The 22,723-nt window shown below is 39.6% G+C and overlaps 2 protein-coding genes across 4 annotated transcripts in view; one reads left to right on the top strand and one right to left on the bottom strand.

Moving 5' to 3' along the window:
• The window catches only part of mmrn2a (multimerin 2a), a 30,275-nt gene extending 21,290 nt beyond the window's left edge, over positions 1 to 8,985 (bottom strand). The window contains 1 exon segment of the mRNA XM_018660763.2: positions 8,694 to 8,985. Coding sequence (XP_018516279.1) covers positions 8,694 to 8,938 — 245 coding nt within the window. The 5' untranslated portion in view covers positions 8,939 to 8,985.
• Positions 8,986 to 16,306: 7,321 nt separating this feature from the next.
• LOC108872868 (ubiquitin carboxyl-terminal hydrolase 37) lies at positions 16,307 to 20,403 on the top strand. 3 transcript variants are annotated; one of them, XM_018660766.2, is made up of 14 exons: positions 16,309 to 16,534; positions 16,732 to 16,775; positions 16,936 to 17,020; positions 17,137 to 17,183; positions 17,304 to 17,361; positions 17,453 to 17,616; positions 17,725 to 17,856; positions 17,972 to 18,340; positions 18,430 to 18,532; positions 18,724 to 18,800; positions 18,920 to 19,028; positions 19,128 to 19,188; positions 19,268 to 19,425; positions 19,582 to 20,403. In XM_018660766.2, exons 1-14 carry the CDS (start codon positions 16,511 to 16,513, stop codon positions 19,591 to 19,593), a joined length of 1,443 nt encoding a protein of 480 aa, XP_018516282.1. In that variant the 5' UTR covers positions 16,309 to 16,510; the 3' UTR covers positions 19,594 to 20,403. The 3 variants fall into 3 exon arrangements, with proteins under 3 accessions (XP_018516281.1, XP_018516282.1, XP_018516283.1); XM_018660767.2 differs by lacking the exon at positions 19,582 to 20,403 and having other exon boundaries at positions 16,310 to 16,534; positions 17,972 to 18,095; positions 18,189 to 18,340; positions 19,268 to 19,552; XM_018660765.2 differs by lacking the exon at positions 19,582 to 20,403 and having other exon boundaries at positions 16,307 to 16,534; positions 19,268 to 19,552.
• Positions 20,404 to 22,723: the final 2,320 nt, after the last annotated feature.

Below are 22,723 nucleotides of genomic sequence, written 5' to 3'. Positions count from 1 at the left end.
TGACTCTGGCTCTTGGCTGACAGTGACACCAGCAGCTCTAAGAGTTCAGCTCCATTTTCATCTTTCACAATTGCTTCTGTGTTTCTGGAGGCGATTCTTCATACATACATATACTCCAGAGACTGGCAAAGTCACATGCACTTTTCAGAGACCCACTTAAATTTCACCCACAATGACAGTCCACCTACATCATCTGTTTCAGAAGACATGCTAACTACTATATTACTGGGACTATAGAGCACGTCAAAGATATCCAGGTGTTGTTGTTAGTGCATATTCTCCAGTTATGTATGTAAAAAATGTTACCCTGATTTCAGCCTGTTTTGTGTTTTTTTTCTCATCAAGTTAAGCTATTCAGAGGCTGACTGCAGTGTTGGTGTGAAAATAGTGAATCTGGTCAGAATATTATATTAAAGATAATCAAACATCCATTGTTTCTACATGTGAACAAACTCCTCTGACTCAGAAGCCCTGTGCCATTTCCTCTGGTGTCATTTCCTGTGGAGAGCTGTAGCATCATAGGGGGAAATATCACACACACAGCAGTGGAGAGGAAACCTCTCCTTCTCCTGACTTGCTGCAAAGCAGTTAACTTATATATTCTATATTTTACTTTTGGTCAGTGACTCCCTTGAACAAACCCAAATCAACAATAAATGTATCTGAGCAGGGCTGCAACTAACTATGACTTTCATTATCTATCTATTATTAATTAGTCATCAGTTATTTTTCTGGGGAATCATTTTGTCTATATAAACAATGGAAAAACCCTTGTTGACAGTTTCTTGCAGTCCAAGATAACATCTTGGATAGTTTTATCCAAATAGTCCAAAACCCAAAGATAATCAGTTTATAATCGAGTAGGAATTTTTTTTTTTTTTTTTTTTTTTATCATTTGTGTTTAAAAATGATCATTTTACAATCAAAATAGCTATCAATTTATTGTCTGCTGATTGACAGGGTCATTGCACTTTTACTGACAAGTCAAGTCCTGTTTTCATCATCTAGGAAATATTTCCAAGATTAAATCAGTTTTAAGTTCTAAAGGCACAGAGCTTGTTTCACATGCCTTTGTCTCCTCACATCTGGATTATGAAAGTGGTCTTTCAACAGATCACTGAACAGGTTCCAACTAGCGCAGAAGTACTAGACTTTTAAGGCTCTACAAGGCTCCAGATTATTTCCTGAGAAGAACTTGTTTAAGAACATAAGGAGTGTGCCTTTGCAATGAGGGCTCTTAAGCTCTGGGATGACCTGCCTGAGGAGTTCAGACTCACTAATCATTTTATACTTTTAAATACCTCTTCTTCTGGTTTTTATCGGTTATATCTTTTGAACAATTTTACATCTTTGTATGGTTTATACACTGCACTTTTTGACATCTCTTATTTTCTGTAAAGCAGTTGTGTGTGCCTGGTATATCTGATTCCCCTGTACCGTCCAGCACCATTTCTCTTCAAAACCTATTAAAAACACATCAGTGAGCCTGTTGCACTGGGTGACATGTTCTGTCATGACCATGAACACACAGTGTAGTTTGACTCATTCCCACACACACATCGTCCTGGTTCCCCAAATACCCCCTAGGGCACCAAATGTGGATTAATCCGCCGCTGAAAATAGTCTCCGTCAAATGCACTATTTCATCCTGCTCCTGTTTTAGCCCGATAGCATTTAAGGACACACAGTTCCTTTCTAAACACTGTGCTGTGGTTTACCGTCATTACTGATGCAGAGCTTTAACACTGTATGAAACAACATCAACTAAAGCAACAGCTTTCTCCGTGTTGGACTCAACACTGTGACTAAATCTACCTCAGTCAACACTGTCAGGATAGTTTCTTAATGTTCGATGGTACCACTCATGAAAGTTGAATAACTAGTGATTTGTTCCATTACTGTAAGCATATCCTCTGATGCACTCCACTCAAATTAATTTGATGTGAATGTCACCTCCAGAACTACTTGTGTGCAACCCCGTCTACTTAGAAATTACGTTTATATACTAGTAAATAGATTTTTATGAGTTACACATAAAAAGAAAAGTAACTGCATGTCTGGGTTAGGTTCCCTGGCAATACATTTTCTAGTGCAGGATGAGGTTTGTTTTTGTTCTGCATACGAGCCCTAGAGTAAATACATCATGTCAAATGTTTATCCAGACCTGTAAGACTGACGCATCATGAAAACTGAAAGACGAAATACTGGAGGAAAAGAAAAAAAAAACTTTGGGTTAACACACAGTCAGTGTGATGTTAAAGAAATGCCTGAAAAAAGGACACAATCGCAACAACAAAATCACTGAAACACTCAAAATGTCACTTCATGTTCTATCCAAACGCACTTTTCATGCACTTTCATCTTTGGCAGCTTCATGCACAGAGGAGTGTGAAAACATCAACAGTGAAGTGGGAGGACACTCAATCTTTAATCTTCATCTTCAGGTTAATGTGTCTTGTCAGATTTAACTCTGGGTGCCAAATCACATCCATTAAAACCTCTACTAAAACTTTCCTCTCTCACGTGATGCAGCTCAATCTCCTGATCCCGTGATATGCAACAGATTTGGCTCTTTCAGGAGTTTCATTCCAAGAAACGAGACGTGAAGAAAACTCATCCTCTGTCTGATATCATCACTTGGTATTTAGTGATAGGATGTAGTGATATGTGAGGAGATTTGTTCTGAAATGAGACGTGCTGTTTGAACAAAGTGACGCCTCCTCTTGCAAACTGACAGAAATGAAACTAAATGATGGGATGTTTTTGTTGGCTCGCAGAGAAGATAGAATGTTTAACTTATTCCAGGAATTACTATTGTGGTGAGTTACTGTAATTTCCCAAAGCTGTGATTTTTATATTTCCTAGCATGCCTTTAAAAACCCCAGAGAAGCAGACTAACCATCTCTTATGGATCCAGCAGAGCACGAGAGGTAGAACAGTTTCCAAACCCTCCACTAGTCTATAGTCTTCCAGGCAAGTAGTTTTTAATATAGGGATTAGACTGATGCAGTTTTAAAGAGGGGGAACATTTCCACACATTTAAAATCCTGCTAACAAATGAATGTTAAATAACCAACTTTAAATATTTGAATATGAAATAATATTAATAAATAGCTGCTATTTGTAAGTCACAACAATATCCTCAGTCATGGACAGATTATGAGACGACAGGCCCCTGGACATAGACATGTCTGTAGCTGTGGTCAGGGCACCCTCTGCTGCCACTGTATTAATTCTTTCAGCAAGTACATATGAAACATTTGGAGACCAACCACTTTGCATTTGTTGTTGGAACTGCATAATTAAAATGGGCTCACAACTACATAACATACTGACATAAATGTTGGATTGTGTTGAACATGTCAGACTGAAGAGATGTAACCTTGTAAAAGAGAGCAAATTGTTTTTTGTTTTTTTTAGTTTCCTCTTGTCCAACACAAACAGCGAGTCATTTGTTTTAATTTTGTGCTGTCAGTCATTTTGTAAAGAGGGGGTGTCAGTTTGTCCAAACAGCACATCTCATTTTGGGCCAAAAATCCTCAACTCTTAAGTGAAGATGTCTGTTTTTTTATTTGGTGCTGTGTCTTAAAGTGTTTCACAGCTGCGATCTGTAAAAGTGTCACTCTTTGGCTGCTTTGTCCTGCGTGGAATTGAAGACAGAGATGTTTGTGTTTCAGAGCGAGACCTTGACTCATCCTGAGAGAGACAGAAGAAAACAAGCTTAGGTCTGTGGGGTTTCTGCTGCTGGCTGAGTCCAAAAGTTCAGGTTCAGATCTGAGGGGTGTTTGTGAACGAGCCAGAGTCTGAATAATGAGACCATGGGAGGTCAAAACAGAAGACTGGGGGGCCATGTCACAAAAACATAGAGAGATCAGCAGACTTCATTCAGACATCAGCACATCTATTGTTTGTAGTGGATCTAAAAATGTCAAGGGAAAAGTTCATTGGGTAATTAGACCAGTGTTTGACAGACTGACAGACGCCTGACATTAATATTTTCATTCTTCCCATTTTCACTGCTGCTGACTTTTTTGTTCTCCTGTGCTTTCTGCGTTTATTTCTTATTTTTGCCTTCTTTTGCTATCAAAATATTTAAGTGCTTTATGGAAATATTTTAGCTTAAGCAATCAGCCTCAGAAGAGTAACATCACTATATATTGTTACCATACTGCATTAAAAAAAAAATAATAATAAAAAAAATAATTCTACTAAGTAGAACACAGGAATTGCTTGAATATGGCTGCCTCGATTGATTAGTTTGTTTGGTGGAGGAAGTATTCAGATCCTCTACATAAGTAAGTACATAAGGCAGTGGTATGTGTTCTGCAAGGTGAAATTACTGTTTCTGTCAACACAGTCTGGTCACAATATAATGCTATGTAGCGTAACATTGCTAACATATCTGGTTATACAAAAAGGATCTTTCTCTTTAATAAAAAGGTTTCTCTCTATAGGAATTCTATCAATAATGTTGTCAGGCACTTATAATAATAATAAGAATCTGAGTCAGTGGCAAAAACAAGCACTTTAGTGGACTTACTTTGATGTGGACAATTGCACATTTGATTACAATGCGGCAGCATTGAACTGAACTGAATAATAAGATAAGATAAGATAATCCTTCATTAGTCCCACAACGGGGAAATTTACAATACATCCTGTTCTCCACAGATGTTAACACCTGTATCCACAAAATGCAGTTAAACCATAACAGGCTCTGATATAGTCAGGGGTTCCACTTTCTCTGAGCAATGTTAATCTACCACAAATGAAACTCAGCATGTCCTCCAGAGTATTGACAGAGGAATCCTTTTGGTTACTTTTCCTCACTATAATTATCCATCACCAGTGCCTTGTTAGGTGATTATATGATTATCATGAGCATTAAAAGACCAGAGGGCACACTCTTTTGCTGTTCATGTCACAGTCCATCATCACCACGGTACACCTTCAGTATAACTCTTCTCCCTCACAGGAGAAATGAATACAATCTGTACTTTTTATGTCATTATCTCAACATTAACAATACAGTAATCTGTGCGAGTGCACCATGTTTACATTTGTTTAAAAATTATACATTCTCAAGGGAGATATTTTGGTGTGGTCCAGGATGAATCTGCAGCAACCACGCTGTTAAAATCAAGTGCTTGTACACTCATCTCCTACAGCTCAGACTTCTTCAGCTCCTCCTTCATCTGCAGCTCATCCAGCAGTAATTTTCAGCTGTTAGAAATCCCACCGCATTCTCCAAGAAAAAGACCTTATCTGACTGTTACTCATGTTCATATTCACCTGCATGATCATTGGTCTGAAAACAAGTCTGTCTTTAAATCCCTCTCTTATCCATTTGTCCTCAGAGGTTGAGCGTTGTCCTTTCATCTGCCAGCTGTGTCTCCACCTTCTGATAGCGGCTGAATGAGCAGTAAATGATGCCTTCATGGTCACGTTATCTGCAGGTTCAGCTCACTTTGATCTGAGTCTATCTAACCTTCACTCTGTCTGCTCACTGAGCTTCTTCAGTCAAACAGAGGCACGGTGTGCTCTGAGCACACCTGGAGGCTTGAGCCGTTCAGGCTGCAGGGTGAGCTTTTACTTTGACAGGATTTCAGTGAGGCCTTCAATTACTTGATCAGCTGTGATTCAAACAATTGAAGAGGCTGAATTTCACAACACCAAGGCAAAAGAGAAAATATTCCTGTCTGCCTGGAAGGCCACTATGACAGACAGAAGAGCACAATGTATACTTCAAAATAAGAGCATGTGCTGTAGATGTTTCTCCATTTCTCAGGCACATTCCAGTCAATCTAAAGCCACACCACCTGGAAGTCAAACTCTAAGCGAGTGCACCTGAAATATCTTCAGTAACAAGTAAACGGATCTTCAAAGTTATTACAATTCATCTTGAGGGGAACACGATTGTGTGAACCAATTTTAAGACATTCATCCAACAGACGAAGGGCTGTTTGGAGCAGTCTGAACAACCTGGAGCTAAACACGCTCAAGACGGTGGAGATAATAGTGGACTTCAGGAGACACTCCTGTGTGATGCTCCCCCTCATAATACAGGAACAGACCTGTATCAACTGTACAGAACTTCAGTTGGCCTGGATCCCCTGCCCAGCCTCTCAGGACTCATCCTACCAAGAGGCCGGCAGCTACAAAACAGAACAGACTTCAACTGACAGAACGTTGCGTCCTCCAGCTCCAGACTCACCTACGGACCAAAAAAATCACTGAGACTTCTCACACTTCTGGCAGGTGCTCTAGAACATGACACACTAAAACTGACCTCACTATAATACGCACTGCACACTACATATACATTGTATATAGCATGTACATTATATTTTTATTTTATTTTAATGTTTTCTTTTCATATATATTTCTGCTAGGGAGACACCAACGGCCGGAAACACATTCCTTGTGTGTGTCAACATACATGGCCAATAAAACCAATGGCTGTCTTGAAGGAAGTCAGTTAAAAAAAACTAATCGATGTGCAAAATAATCACATGGTAAAATAAGTAGGATCGCTAGTTAAACATGGAAAAACACAACAATGCTCCTTTATGTTTCTCTAAGGCCTCAGATCTTCTCCTCTTGCAGCCAAACAAGCTTTCCACCTCCACTTCATCAACGCTTAACTACCTGTTGACCTCTGACCCCCTGTTAAACACCCCCCACTCCATCCACTTCAACTCTCAGCCTCCAAAGATAAAAATGGAGAAACCCTGGAAAACCTGCTCTCCATTACATCAACGGGCCTCCGACTCGCAGCACAAAGAGCCCTGTTTGTGAATGTTGTCATTAAAGCAACGTTTAAAGTGGGAGGGGAGGGGGCCGGTGGGTTGGGGGGCTGTTATAGAGCTAATGGAGGGTTATTTTGTTAAGAACCCTCAGGGGATCATTTTATCAGGAAATCTGTAGTTTAATGTATGGATGTGGGTCAGTATAATGACAGAGGCCTCAGGTGAGCGCACTCCAAAAAAATATCACCCGAGACATTTTATCCCCTTATTTAGTCTGTCAGTCTCAGAAAGTGACAGGGACACATCTCACGGGCTCTCAATACATCGTTAAAAACTTTCCTAAAACAAGTATCAAAACTTCAAAACACAGCAGGCCAGTTCAGAAAAAGACTATAATGAGGCGCATAACGACCACAGAGGCAAAATGACCATAAAGACACAAGGCTGTGTTGTTTGCAGTCGTTTTGTGGTAAATATGATGCAGCTGAACAAGTAAAAACACAATGAAAACAATCTACTCTACTAATTCAGTGAATATCAGCTAAATAAATCACTCATTGTCTCTGCATGGTGCTGAGTGTTACCTGAGGGTGAACTGGTTGTTGCTGCAGGTCATTAAGCTGAGGCAGTCATCCCTCTTAGGTTATTAAAAGCAACAACAGTTCTGGCTTAAAGATGTTGGACGATATATAAAATATTAAAGAGACTAAACAGAGATTGCGAATGAAAGATTTGATAAAGACTTGTTGGGCACAGAACAGATCTGGGTATTTCACAAACATGGAAACAGACCCAAAACAGTGCCAGCTATCAGAGCTCATCAGTGGGTCCAAACATGTCAACTGATGCAATATTTCACAAGAAAGCAAACATAAGAGAAAAGCATTAAAAAAAATACAGCAGAGTTTGGTGTCAGAGCTTTGCTTTTTCTTCTTTTATCTCCCATTATTCATCTCACAACCCCTCTGATTTATCTGGTGACCTCTGGGAGCTTACAGGACATACAGCATCCCCGAACTCCTAAACCCTAACCTTAACTTAATTCTCTAAATTGAACCATGAAACCAAGCCTGTCTTCACTTTCCAAAAGATCTAAAACTCCTCAGAGGTAGAGGTACAATCCCACACTACACACACACACACACAAGTCACGCCTAATGCACTCAGAAGTACCAAACGGAATGTTTAAATGTTTTGACTGCCAGCATGCATATAATAGGCTGGTACCACCCAGGCTGTTAACATACACACACACACACACACAATACCTTCATTTTATGATTTTATGAGTCTCAGACAGACTGTAGGTGTCTGCTTTGTGTGTTTCCTCCAGGCAGTGGGGGAAGAAATATTTAGAACCTGCACTGAGGTAAAAGAACTAATACAATATAAAATTACTCCACTACCGTTCAAAGTCCTGTATTCAAAATCCTAGTTTTAATTTATGAAAATAGGAATTTGTTGTTGGTGATATGCAAAAAACAGAGCTTTCTTTAACCAAGAACATATGATCAATATGATTAATCATTATTTTCTTTATTAAGAAATCATCTGATTACTCTCAGTTGTTTGACGGAGGCACTACTGTCTGATGTTTTATAAACCATCCAATTCCATTCCATCCATTGACCAAGAGTCCAAAAATCACAAAATATTTAATTGATCAAAATAAAAGACAAAGCAAAGCAAATGTTCATGATCAAAATGCTGGAAGGATTCAATTTTAGGCTTTTTTTTTTTTTTTACTTTCAGCGATTAACTGATGAATCAATATCAAAATAATTGATTAGTTTTCTGCCAATCAACTAATTGACGAATCATTGCAACTCTACTCTTGACATGATCACACTTAAGTTTATAGAACTTACTGAAATGAGATGCAGCTGAAAGCACAGAACAAAGGTAGTAAGTAAAGCTTGAGTTCAGGAGTTAATGTGGACTCACCCGGATCGAGCAGGGAGGTTCCCTCTCTCTCCCTCTGGCGGGGTCTCAGTCACTCCCGGGTCAAGCCTCTCAGGATGAGGGGGAAACGCTGCCATCCCAAACCCCCCCACTCCTCCATCACCTCTTGCTGCTGCTCTTCCTCCCAGCTCCTCCTCTTCCTCCACCTCAGGGTCTCGTGCCCTCACCTCACAGTGAGCGCTCACCAGTAGCCCAAGGACCAGCACCAGTTCTCCTACCGCTGTCATGTCTGCTCCAGTCCACAACACTGAATAAAGGCTTGCATGACCACCAGCTGCTTTAAGATACACACAGAGAGAGAGAAAGAGAGAGAGAGAGGACACACCTCCTATTTCCTCTGCTGGTAGAGGGTCTCAGTCTCTCTCTCTCTCCCTCAGTATCAGTCACATCTACACTTTTACTTTTCCCCCTCTTTCTCCCACCCTCTTTTTCTGGTCTGCCATTTGATCTAATCAGATTTATAATTTTGCCCTGAGAGCTCAGTTCTCTGTAAATTAATGGAACACAGGCAAATAAAAAAAACAAAACAAAAGAAAATGATGAAACAGCTTCATTCATTTTACAACACATACAACATTTACAGGGGAAAAAAAACATGCCAAAGTGAGTAAACGGTCAAAATACAGACACAGAGAACATCAGCATCTTCACCTACTTTTAACCTGATGGTCGTTGAGTCAGTGAGTCTTAGTGTCTTACTTCGCAGGCCACAACAAAGAGTGGAAGGTGCAGGCCAAACTTAGAGATAATATGCTGAAAATTCAATAAGAAGTGATAAATGTAAGTAATAATCATAAATACAATGATGTATGAAAGGATCAATGATTTATGAAAGTATATAAATGCAGTGACTAATCTGAGGTGTGCTTTTGTGTAAAACAAGAAATAGAAGGTACATTTTGTTGAGTGGTGACATACTTTCCTCTTTCCATCGTTTTAATAGCGTTTCATTTCTGTTTCATCAGTCCATGGAGTTTGTTCCAAACTCTACTGGTTTTGTGGTGGGAAACATGACAGTTAAATGTAATGTGACATGGGTGTTATCACGGTTCCCTCACACGAACAGGACTCCAGCTTTTATAGAGATACACATGTGTGGCATGGGTTGGAAGCAGTTTTGGAGAATGGGGAACCCCAGCAATTAAAGCTGGTGTAATCTTATTAATAGTGCTGGATGTCATTGGCATCATACCCATCGTTGTATCAAGTGGATCCAGGAGTTGTGGTATAGACGATCAGCAGCAGACTGACTGCAAATGGCTGAATTGGGACTCAGTGACTGAGCTGTTACACAAATTGTGGGCAATATGCCTTGCTTTTTATTTCTCTCTCATACTCAGAGAAGGATTCAGCGAGGGGGCACGCTGGGTTCAGCAACCTCAAGGAGCCATTAACCTTCTCCTGTCCAACATTTTTCCTGTCCAACATTTTTTGGCAAACTCAAGGATCTGAGCTACTGCAGCTACTCTTCATACTCAATGAATGTTCTATTATTACTTTTTGATAGGATGCTGAGGAAGACAACTGTTTCTTTTTTATATATGTTTTGAATGTTTGAGTCTTACCAGCAGTTTACATCTTGTGGTGAATCCTGTGAGGTTCTGGTTATGAAGTTTTCTTTTGATCGCTGACAAGGAAACATGTCCGCCTACATCCTGGAGTGCATTCTTGGCTTGCTGTGCAGTCATAAATGTTTTTCTCCATTGTCCAAATTATTTTCTGCTCATCCTCGGACTTGTGCTCCTACATCTACCAGCTCATTTCACATTTTCTAGCTTAATTATGTAACTAAAATCTGTTGATTTTTGGCAAACTAAGGACAGGTTTTTGCTTTGAGCCGTGTTATCATCTTCACTTGCAGTCAAATCTTCATACTACTTACATCGGAGGCGTAGTGAAACCACACACAGCTGCCCAAGAAATATTTTGTAGCCAAATGCCCACTAACTTTTGAACCCGTTAACTTTGGGTATCATGTGTTAAAAGGGCTTTATCTCCCTCACAGTTCTTTCAATTCTGATGTGAACATTATCAAGTTAATTCAATATCCATTATTCTATTTTGCACTGAGCACAAAGAACAAAAATGTATAACTGTCCAAAAATTACAGCCTGGGCTATGTGCTCATATTTTGTCCTCTCCTACACTCTCACTCTCTTTGTCTGTCTTCATCTGGTTCTTGTAGAAGTGATAAGACAGGAAATCCACTGAACTGCAGGAGAAATGGTCTCCTTCCTTCCTCTGTGTGTGTGTGTGTGTGTGTGTACGCTCCTGTACTTCTACTTCTTTGGAGACTAATTACGAGTTTTAGAGGTTGAGAGCGAGTACAGTTTAGAAAAATTTTGGGTTCCTCTCCTGTAAAATTTGCTTGTGTCCCGTAATTTCCACTTGTGCCAGCAGAGGCTGCTGTGACTGCTACTCAGCAAAAACTACACAAGGTGTGTTATTCGTTTTCATGTTTGTGGAAAGATTTTCAGTTTGTGCATTAAAAAAAAAAAAAAAAAAAAAAATGTGGAAAGCAGGGATTTAAGAAAAAAAAACAAAAAAACAAGTAATATATGCTGATGTATATTAAGCTTGAGAAGAGGAAGCATGAAGAGTGGAGCAATGGGACCAAAGCTGTCTCCATCAACCAGTCAACTCATATTCACACAAAAGGAGTGGATGGAAACAAGCATTAAGTAGCATTTTCTTTTGCCAGTTACCTACACATTCAGTTTAAAATTGCACTGTATCTGGATGGAAAACATCTTATGTCTCACTCTAAAGTTAGAGTAAATTTGGGATGGCATTAAGGATTGATGTGTGTCCTCACAAGTTTGAAAGTAAAAAAAGTCAAGTAGAAGAGAGAGTGACAGAGGGGGAGGGATGGAGGAAGGGAGACTGACTGTTCCTGTCCAGGCTGACAGAGAGGGGGACTTTTCCACTGGGAGAGGGGGTAGCTGGTTGGCTGGATGGCTGAGTGGGTGGGGGTCATTTCCGAGGATTGTTTCAGAGCTGTGAGGAGGTGGAGGGGGAGATTTGAAATATGTGACAGTCAGTGGAGTTAGAGGAGGAAGTGCAGACTGATAGTGCATAAGAGACACAAAGACATTATGAGACATGAGACATTTTTTGTATTAACAAACCTGCGATCTGTGAGTTTGGGCAGAAAACAAGCTGATAGGTACACTTGACTCACCACACAAGAACATCAATATCAGACGACTCTGCAAAACCCAGGAATACGCCACAATATTAAAAAAACAAAATAAATAATATCTCAGATGAATGCCAAGACAATGATGTGCATGAGCTAACCACATGCATCAATGAGCCTAGAGCGTCCACAAACCTGTCGCCAGTTCACCAGTTGTCCCTCTCTGGACCACTTCCGGTTGCTACTGACCACTGCATATGGGTACAATCCCACATGACCTGCTCTTTTGGAGATCTGACCCAGTAGTCTAACCATTTCGCCCATGTCAAAGTTGCTCAGATCCTTACACTTGGCCATTTTTCTTGCCTCCAACACATCAGCTTCAAGAACTGGCTGTTCACCTGAGGATCTGTTTACAAGACAATGGTTTGGCTAAAAACTCCTCCTTAAATATTAAGAATTAGCTATGTTTGATCCACCTACATCTATGGCATATTACCGCGTGACTTATTATGGTAGCCTGTTCCCTCCTTAGATGACAATAGACATCTTCCATAGCTGTGCTTTGACTCAGAAAGATGCATCAGTATTAGCTATTCAGTATCAGTAATGTGTTTTGAATACAGGGTGTTCTTGTGATCTACCATAGTTTTTAAACAGTAGTCCAAACCCACAAATCTATGAATGGATGAAATATATCTGTCAATAAAAATGGAGAGTCAGATTGACAAAAAAAAAAATGTTCTAAAAATACAGAAAAGGGATTTTTGTTTTCAGATCAAGTTGTTGTAAAGCTCAGTTAGCCACTCTCGAAGCCATCAAAGGAGGAATGAGTTCGGTGATACTGATCTGATTCATACTGTGGAGCTGCTGTGTGTTCAGGATCTGACCAGCAGGTGGGAGCAGTTTCATACAAATCAATAAACCTGCACACAAGTCCAAATGGAACAGGAGCGTGGATATCACGCATGTAACATTAATCTGAGTAGCTTCAAAGTCAGTTGTGCCAAGTAAGGAATCCCCCCCCTTACATTTCACTACAGACTGTGTGAAAGCATTACAGTGTGGCACCACAGAGACTGTAGACTGTCCTCTCATCAGCTGTGTGCAAAACTGCTCAGTGTGGCTGGCCCACCTAAGCCCCACACTGAAGGCCACTTCCCTGTCCCCACCAACAAAAAGAGAGAGGACAGTGGGAAAAGACAGAAGGCAAGCCTGGGGGAGGAAAAAAAAGTACACGCCTTGCCCAAAAAAAAAAAAAAAAAAAAAAAAAAAAAAAAAAAAAAAAAAAAAAAAAAAAAAAAAAAAAAAAAAAAAAGCACACCCTGGATGTGTAGGGAGTGCAAGGTGGGCTCTGTCTTCAGCTAGACAGAAACTGCTTTACTGACTACCATTGTAGCTAAAAATGCCTAGACATGGACAAATATAACAAATAATACCAAAAGCTTGAGGTAAACCCAACAGTTTGAGAAGATGTAAAATGGGAGTTTCATTTTTGTAATCTCAAAAGTTTTCTTCATGTACATTTGAAATTGTTTATAAAAAGAAACCTGATGAAAAAGTTTTTTACTTTGTCATTACACACTGTTTTAAGCATGTACAATATATAAAAAATGCTTGCCAAATGTTGAAAGTTATTTCTCCTGAAAAAAAACAAAAAACAAACAAAAAAAAAAACACCAGGAGCGAATTCTGAAACTCACAAGCAGTAAAGGGCAAGCAGCTACAAGGCGGCTGCTTTTCAGTAAGTTTAGCTACAGTGTCAAAAAAAATCTAGGATTATGTTTATTGCTATTGATTAAGTTTGAGAAATATGCTGCTCTGGCAGCCAGTGCATGCTTATATTCCAGAACCGGAGAAGTCATGCTGATCCTGTTTATGTGAATAAGATTAGAGATATACTGGGTCACTGCATCAGAGAGGGCTTATTACATTGGCTTTATCAAATCAAAAAATATAGACCTTATGCATCAAAATAGATGAACCATCTCACCCACACTCGGGTACAAAATCTTCTCTTGCTGTCCTCTCTCCCTTTCTCTGTCAAACTCCAGATAATGTATCATGACTCACTCTGATAATCAAGCTGTGTAATTATCATCCTCCAGTTATATTGTCTAATCTGACATTTCGCATCACAGCACACGTACAGATGCACATTTGCACTCGTGCACACCGAAACTCCTCTTTTTGTACAGTTTAACACCTTCCAGACACTCTCTCGCTGACACAAGAACTCACACACATTTATCACACGTCTCATTGAGGACCTATGCTGTAATATAATTTAGGTTGCACACATTATTTTCTTATCACACATTCAGTTTCCCTTTATGAGCAGGAACTGTCACATGGAAAAACAATCAGGGCATTCACATGAGTAAAACCCTCTGTGCACTAAACTAAAAATAATTATTCTGGGTGCTTTCAGATGCTACCACTCCAACCATTCAAATTCCTCAATGCTTTTTGTATTTTGTTTCATCACGACCTACCATGTACCAAGAAACAGTGATAACCAGTGCAACCAGCTGTGTTATATATTTGTCAATAGTACAGTTAAAACAGCATCCATTATGTAGGCTACGCTCATAAAACAAGTGCCATATATAGAGAGACAGAGCTCTAAAACTATACTGTTTGGTTATTTGTTTACACAGAAATCATTAATAAGAACAATCTGATATTCTGAAATATTCCTCTAAATGTGAAATATTTACTATCATTTTCAATTTGTCAAATAGAATAAAGTCATTCTGTTCATGCACATTTCATTTCTTTTTTCTGTCTCTAAAATGTATGCTAATATTTTTTTTTGCTTTGATCAGCTGCACTTGAAACCCTCAAGGCACTGTAGCAGGGAGGTCCTTTTCTAGCCTCATGCTACCTCATGCTAAGAAGTCAGTAAGTACAATGCTAAGAGGAAATTACACTAAAATAAGTAGTAGTTGACTTTCAAAAGTAAAGGTTATTAAAACACTATATGTGGGCTATTGACTCCACGCTTCTCCCATTTTCTACATATTGTGCATGTAGTGATACATTTACAAAACAGATCTTACGTTGTGTTATTTTGATTAACCTTTCAAAATACACTGCCCCACCTGCTCCCTATTCTATCTGTGCAAAGCATTTAAGGATCTACATATCACTATCAACAGCTGTTTTCCCCACACAAAAGGTGCAACTACAGATCTTTTTATGCCAGAAGAAACAGGTGTAGTGGGATAAACTTAAATTTTTACCATGCTTGGGCCTCTGTAACCTTGGTTCAGTATCTCTTATACTCACGACTTTTTGGTTGTAAATTTTTTTTCTTCCAAAAGAGACCAAGGCCATAATCAAGAGTTGAACGATAAGCTTTTTATTTTAGAAAAATCATTTTCAGGATTGTGCATACAAATGAGGTCTGTTAAGGGGTTAAGCGCTAACGTGTTCATTGGATGAACGTTTCATTGTGCCACTGAAATCCAACCTAAACAAATCAAATAGAACCAGTCTCTCTTGACTGTGTTAATATCTCAATTCAATTTTTTTTTTTTTTTTTTGCCTCTTGGATTAAAATGTTTATCCTTAGTTAATCCAGTCATATTCATTTCAATTCAGTTAACTGTTTAGTCCAAAGTTCATCTTTGTTCTATAATCTAGAACAGGTTTTGTCTTTTTTTTGTACTGTCAGTCTTACTGAATGAACTAAGGTGCTTTTTTAAATGTGTTTTACAAATAAACAATAAGATATATCAGTTGGAAAATGGATGGACGGGTAACCAATTGAAAATTATTACTTGATGTAAGTTTTTGCTTGCCCATTATGACACAATGAGCCTCATATGCTTAAATTAGCAGTACTGTAACACAACATGGAGGCGAAAGCTGTCTTCTGTTTATTTAAAGTGAGTGCAATAAAAATATTTTGTCCCTAAGATCAATGAATCATGGTCTCACTATTGATCAAAATAATTGTGATTGTTATAATTTTCATCACTTTGGCCATAATCATGCAGCCCTAGTGGTGGGATACTAAAGTTATTAATGCTTTTATTTATTCTTTTTTCCCTTCATTTTATAATAAAGATCTGTTGAATTGGAGAAGTGTAAATGTGAGCTGGAACAGGAGGAGGCCACTGACAGGAACAAGAACTTAACATTGCAACAAAATGGTGACGGACTGCTGAAACAGGTCTTTTCTCAAAGTGAGTACGTGTGAGTAATGGTAGTTTTTGGTCACTTTAGCTTTTCTGTTTCTTTTTATCAGGATCCTGACACAGAGAGGATCTGCAGTGGGCTCAAATCTGTACTTTTGTATTTGTCAGGATGGGCCCAAATCAGACCTATTAGTGTAGTCCCATTGAAATTTACTTTGTTAATTTGAATGGGGAGGGGGGGTGGGAGTGTTAAGACCACTGGTTTTATAACATACATACATTTACACCATGTTTACAGAGTTGTGTGGACATAGAATGATATCATATCATAGTCATGTTCTAGAAGTGTCATTGTCATCACTGAATTCGGTTAGAATTCCTGTAGTCAGAGTGTAATACAGACAACACATCAGAGTTTACCAATCTGGATACAGAAACGATTTACTCTCGACCTCATTTTCAATTCAATTCAATTTTCAATTACCTTTTACGTAATACAACTACTAACATTGAAGATGTTTCGCTTGTGCTGTGGGAAGGTTTGTATTCTAGATATACTGCACTTTTTATGTCATTTCTCTACTGTTTGTGTGACACTGAACGGTGAAAGGTGGGACTATTTCCACTTCACACTTCTCAGTATTTAGTATGTACTTTCTGTGAAACTATGTTATATCTGCTGTGAAGATACACGATGTTCCATTAATCTCCATCCTGGTAACTTTTTTCTGTACAGTACTCAACAGCAGTCGTTGAACTGGTGGCAGAGAAGATCAGAAAGTAAGGAAATTAATAACTATTATATATCACTACTATATATATATATATATATATATATATATATATATATATATATATATATATATATATATATCAGTGTTTTCCTGACTGCTTCTTCATCTACTTGACCATTCTATGGTTTGTTTCTCTTTATCACCAGTGTCCCTGCTCCCAGCGCTCCCTTTGCCATCCAGGACAACGACAATACAGCCCCGTTGACGTATCGCCTCTTCGGTCGGCCACTGGTATGTTTGACAGACTGCGTCATGGCTTCATATTAAATAAATTTATGTTGTTTGTAAGTTGTAAATATCAAACATCATAATATTTGACAAAGTTTATTCTAATGTCTTTTTTACAGACAAAAACAAAGAAGGAAGGAAAAGATCAGGAAGAAGCCAAGGAAAAGTAAGAACACTCCTCCTGACTCTTTTTAATCTTTCAGCCCTTTTGTTAGCAAGGACATTAAGGGCCTTCAAGAATTTGATGAGTTTTGGAAATTAAAACAATATTTCTCTTTGTCACTAGCGTCACCACAAAGAAGAACCAAAAGGCCAAGAAGTCACGGCGGTGGCGTTGTCGCAAGGTATATATATGTTTGAGTGTAGAGCTCAAGGTGAATTGGATATTGTTTAGTCTTTGCATCATTTAACCAGAGTATTTCTTTACTCCAACAGAATAGATGTCGCGTGTCCCCAGCCCCCCAAGAAGAAGAGACTCCAGAGAAAGAGAGAGAACCAGTAAAGGACGAGGGGATTCCTCAGGCCCTGTCTGTTAAAAAGGAGGAAGTTGCTGTGACCACGGAGAAAAAACTCAGGAGTGAGCACATTAAGTGTCTAGGGTGAGTACATCTGCATACACACACACACACACACACACAAAACAAAGCTGTAGAGAAATGATTAAAATGAAGAATTGATAATGTTGACTTGTTATGTTTGTGTGTCAGGTTTCCCAACCCAGCACAGATATGTTACATTAACTCAAGCCTGCAGAGCCTGCTCACACTGGAGGACTTTGTAACAGCCATCAGTCACCAGGAGCAGGTATGGAGTCTAATACCTGAAGCGGCAGTCCTAAGGTACAGCACCCCTCCGACACAAACACTCATTTTATCCTCATGTTGTACCTGAACACCAACAAAGTTTAATGTCATAGACAATATCTCTAACAATCTTCCATTTCCTCCTCTCCAGAACATTCAACAACATCAGCGAGCATCACTTCTCCGGTGATGCTCAGGAGAAACTCCGCCTTCTTGCCGCATTCAAGAGGGCGGTGGCTCTGTGGGCTCCAGAGTTCGGGGACCATCAGCAGAAAGTTAGTGAGCAGATTCAATGGTGTGTTGTTTCATCTGATAGTTTCTCCTTTAAACTCTGTACAACTGTTTTGTGTGTGTGTGTGTATCTACAGGATGCCCATGAGTTCCTGACAGCTGTCCTTGACCAAATAAGATATTGGGGCCCACAGCTGCAAGTACTGACCGCCGGCATGGGCAGGGCCTACAGCTGCCCAGTAGAGGATCATCTGATGTTTAAAATGCGAAACACCAGGACATGCAAGAGGTAAAACTAGACCGGTACCTGCATCACATACATATCCATGACCTCTGCAGCTGAAATATAATGGTATTATTTGCATTGGTTATATAAAGTTGCGGAGCAGGTTCCACCAGAGAGGAAGACTTTACAAATCTGTCTCTGGACCTTCCAGCTGGAGGTGGTACAGTTGAAAAAATGCTGGATAATTACCTGATGGTAAGAAACACCTCTCCTCATTCAGTCACAGTAGAACCCACTGATACAATGTGAAGATATGATGTGGAAAACACTCATTTCATTATTACTTGTGTTAGTATGTGTATGTATACTGTATGTAGTTGTTTGTAACTGTGCATGTAAATCCAGTAGCAGAAGTGAAAGCATGTTGGTCTTGTGCTGTTCCGTAGGAGACAGAGTTGGAGTACAGGTGTGAGTGTGGTGCCACCAAGTCAGGCCAGTGCTCATCATTTGCCACCCTGCCAAGGTGAGTAACGTCAAACTCCTGACCGTAGTGCTCAGCGATCATAGTGGTTCACCCAGTGGTATCAAAGAGTCTTTTTTTCTCTGCCATCTGGTGCTCATATCTTTTCTTTCCATCAACAGAGTGCTGGTCCTGCATTTGAAGCGTTTCCGGTACACTCCAACTTTCCAGCTAGAGAAGATCCATGACCCTGTTGATCTTCAGAGGGAGCTGGTGGTGTCTTCAGGCCAGGTAAAGAACTAGATCACCTGACAGCAAACAGAACCATCAGACTGGGATTAAATATTTGGACTATATGTGGACTAACTGATCAACTTTGTTCCTTCTCAGGATGGTGCGTGCTACAGTTTAGTCAGCACCATAAATCACATTGGCACCACAGCAAGAAGTGGTAAGATGAACCATTATTTTCAATGATGTACACCTAATGAGTTCTAAGACAGCCCATGTAACAATGCTTCTCCTGCTAGGACACTACATCTGCGACGGAGTGGACCCCGACGTTGGACCCGTGGACCTGACAGACCGCTGGTTCACATATAACGACACAGTGGTCACTCAAACAAGCGGCGTCAATGTGTGCAACCAGCGGCAAAGATCATCTTACATCCTGTTTTATCGGAGACACGTAAGAGGACAGCAGTGTCACATGTGCACTGCAGTTAAACATATTATGTGATAGTTACACACACACACACAACGTGAACACTGCTCTTTCAGACAGATTACAGTTGAGAGGACGGATTTAGGAATACATCTGTATTCATTTTGAATGTGTTTCTAGCCAGAGGACTAGACAGCAGGACAACGGATGAGGACCCAGCGGCAGGGACCAGAGGACAGGACTTGGACAGATGACCTGGAGGCCCGATAGACGTGTCAAATGGAGGGAGCTGAAGGACACAGCCCTCAGGAGGATGGGCCCCCCCAGAGAGCCAGGTTCCTCCCAAGGTTTCTCCCTCAGAGGGAGTTTTTCCTTGCCACAGTCGCCCAAAATCACAGCTCGCAGTGAGCAGTGACAGGACTAAATATTTTAGCTTCAGGTAAAATTTTTCCTGTCCTGTCATCCTGTACAGTTGCTTTAATCTTTTCTGTACAGCTATGGCTTGCTCTCTGGGGAGATGGTAAGGTGATAATAAAAGACCTTTGACACATCTAAACTAGGGATTGGCGATATGGACTTAAAATTTTATCACAATATTTTCTGTTCTTTATTGCGATAACCATATAAATGACCATTCAACGCCATCATCGCGCCCTCCAGAAAAGTTAAATAAATTTCATCTCCTCCTCAAGATTTTTGTTTTTTGTATTTTATTTAGTATGAGTGTTATTGTATAATACATGAGTTGTTATGGTACCTGCAGACACAAGTGTGTAAAAGGTAAGTTTGCTCAGGATAAATGGAAAGTCAATGCAAATACTTATATAAGGTGAAAAAATGAAGAGATGTTCAAAGTCTCTGATCCTAGCTTCTAAAACATGAATATTCCTCAAAGAAAAATCTCTAGTATAAATAAACTAATGACGGAAACACCCCCACTGATCATTCTAGAGCAGAGACAGAGCGATACTGCATATTCTTGTGACTGGTTGCTGCTCAATGTTCCTTCCAAAAAAAAAAAAAAAAAAAAAAAAAAAAGAATTATTTAATTAAAAAAAAAAGATTAGAATCAGGGTGTAATGTGTTTGAGTCACTGATACAAACCACAAACATCTGAATTCACAGTGTAACATAAAAAGCAGGTGGAAAATAGAACAGAAATTCCTGATGCACCAGTAATTTGGGCAGTAACACTCTGACCTCTTTGTATTGACAGTGTAACAATGGCTATGTCATTTTATTGGACTCATGGAGCAAAATACCAATTAGTCAAATATGTCTGCTTTAAAATATGACTTGGATGGATAGCTGCCTTTGGAATCATGATTTACAGTGAACTGTGATGTGGGAGCATTAATAAGAAATTAAAACAAGTAACAAACAAAACTAATTCTGCCATCTGATGAGAAGTAAAGTTGCAAAATGACATTATAAAAAAAAAAAAAAAAAAAAAAAAAAAAAACCCAAATGTTTCAATCCAATGCCAACCTATCAGTATGGGAGACATCAGGTGTAGTATATGTACGTAAGTATATGGTATTTGTATTATTTCCTCAGAGTTACAGTACCCATAGAAAACATTCACTCTTGGATGTTTTCACCTTTTATTGCTTTTATAAATGGAATCATGCTCAATGTAATTTGAGTTTGATGAAGAAGAATTTACAAAAAAAAATCCCTTAAATGTCAAAGCGAAAACAGATTTCTACAAAGTAATGTCAATTAATTAAAAATACATAATGTAAACTAAGTGTCATAAATACCCATCTCCTTTAATGTGACTGGCCTAATTCAGAGGTTCAGCAAATTAGTGAAATGGAGATCACCTGAGTGCAGTGAGCGTGTCTCAAGTGATTGTACTATAAAAGCACCTGTGTCTGGAAGGTCCAGTCACTGGTTAATCTGTGAAGACAAAAGAACACTCCAAGCAACTCAGAAAAGGTTATTGAGAAGTTTAAGTCAGGGGACGGATACAAAAAAAATCAAGTCACTAAACATCCCCTGGAGTTCAGTTAAATCCATCGTTAGGAAATGGAAGGAAACCACACATGTGCAAATCTGCGTAGAGCAGGCCGTCCTCATTGCTGAGTGACAGTGCAAGAAGGAGACTAGTGAGGGAGTCCACCAAGACACCTATGACTACTCTGAAGGAGTTAAAAGCTCCACCAGCTGAGACAGGGGAGACTTTGTCCACTCTCCCCTTCAGGGAGCATTTCTGGATATGTTTGAGTTGGAGCATGCGCAACAGCTCACCATAAGTCACTGTTCTGAAGAATCTCTCTCATTGGATTGACATTACTACATTAATCAGATTTTTCTTTGAGTTGTGTCCAATAAACAAACCAATCATTTAATGAAACAATAAAATGCAGGCCTTTTTATTTACCCCAGGAATTTAATGGCCTACAGCAACATCAAAAAGGCATTCAGGGAAGCACCCCACCCCCCACCTTGGCTCCTCAGACCATCTCTCTGTGATGCTAATTCCTGCATACAAGCAGGTGAGGGTCTGGCCTGCTGGAGCTACGGAAGCAGGACTGCTTTGAGTGCATGGACTGGGACATGTTAAAGGTAGCTGCTACAGACAATCACTACAGTCGGGTAGAGGAGTATGCCAAGTCTGTGTCTGCATACATTCTGAAGTGCATGGAGGATGTCAGTGTGATCAAAAACATCACACAGGTCCAATGAGAAATCCTGGATGACCAGTGAGGTACGTGCAATGCTGAAAGCACAAAATAACGCTTTTAAATCTGTTGACATGGTGGCTCTGAGGACAGCTAGAGCCAACCTGAACTGTGCCATAAGAGTTGCAAAGTGTGCCCACAGTCAGAAAGTGCAACAGTGGAACAGCGGTCGGTGGATATAGCGCCCCTTGAGTTTTTATTTATCTTGCATCCTCCCCTACAACCTCTTCTTCAGAAAGGCCTTCCACTTCACACCTCAGCCCATCCTCACCTTCAACTTCCCTGTTGACCTCCCCCACCACCTCTGAACAGCACTTGCCAGTGGCAATAAGTGAGCAAGCAGAAACAAGCAAGAGGGCCTCATATGGGAGGAGCTGTGTTCACTGCAGGAACACTGCCCAAAAAAAAAAAAAGCAAGCTACTCCCTGGAAATGCAATGAGACAGGTGCTACATCACAGACTTGGCAGACAGAAACTGTTTTCAGGAGTGGCATCAACTGCAATAAAACGAGTGGCTATATTTGCAATTGTTATGGTGTTTTGTACATTTGTATTATAGTTAGAGCCTTAACTGTAAAATGTCCAGAAAGTTGTTCATTATAGTTTGCTGTATTTTTTACAATAAATATATGAAG

Source organism: Lates calcarifer, linkage group LG16_LG22 (assembly GCF_001640805.2).
Source record: "Lates calcarifer isolate ASB-BC8 linkage group LG16_LG22, TLL_Latcal_v3, whole genome shotgun sequence".
Taxonomy (NCBI): Eukaryota; Metazoa; Chordata; class Actinopteri; family Centropomidae; genus Lates; species Lates calcarifer.
The sequence above is the reverse complement of the archived record's forward strand: the minus strand, read 5'-3'. Positions and strand labels throughout refer to the sequence as shown.

Coding starts and splice junctions, on each gene's coding strand:
- LOC108872868 (XM_018660765.2), top strand. CDS start 16,511: ATGTTTCGCTTGTGCTGTGGGAAG. Junction 17,362..17,452: donor GGCGGTGGCGTTGTCGCAAG/GTATATATATGT, acceptor TTACTCCAACAG/AATAGATGTCGCGTGTCCCC. Junction 18,533..18,723: donor TGCTGGATAATTACCTGATG/GTAAGAAACACC, acceptor GCTGTTCCGTAG/GAGACAGAGTTGGAGTACAG.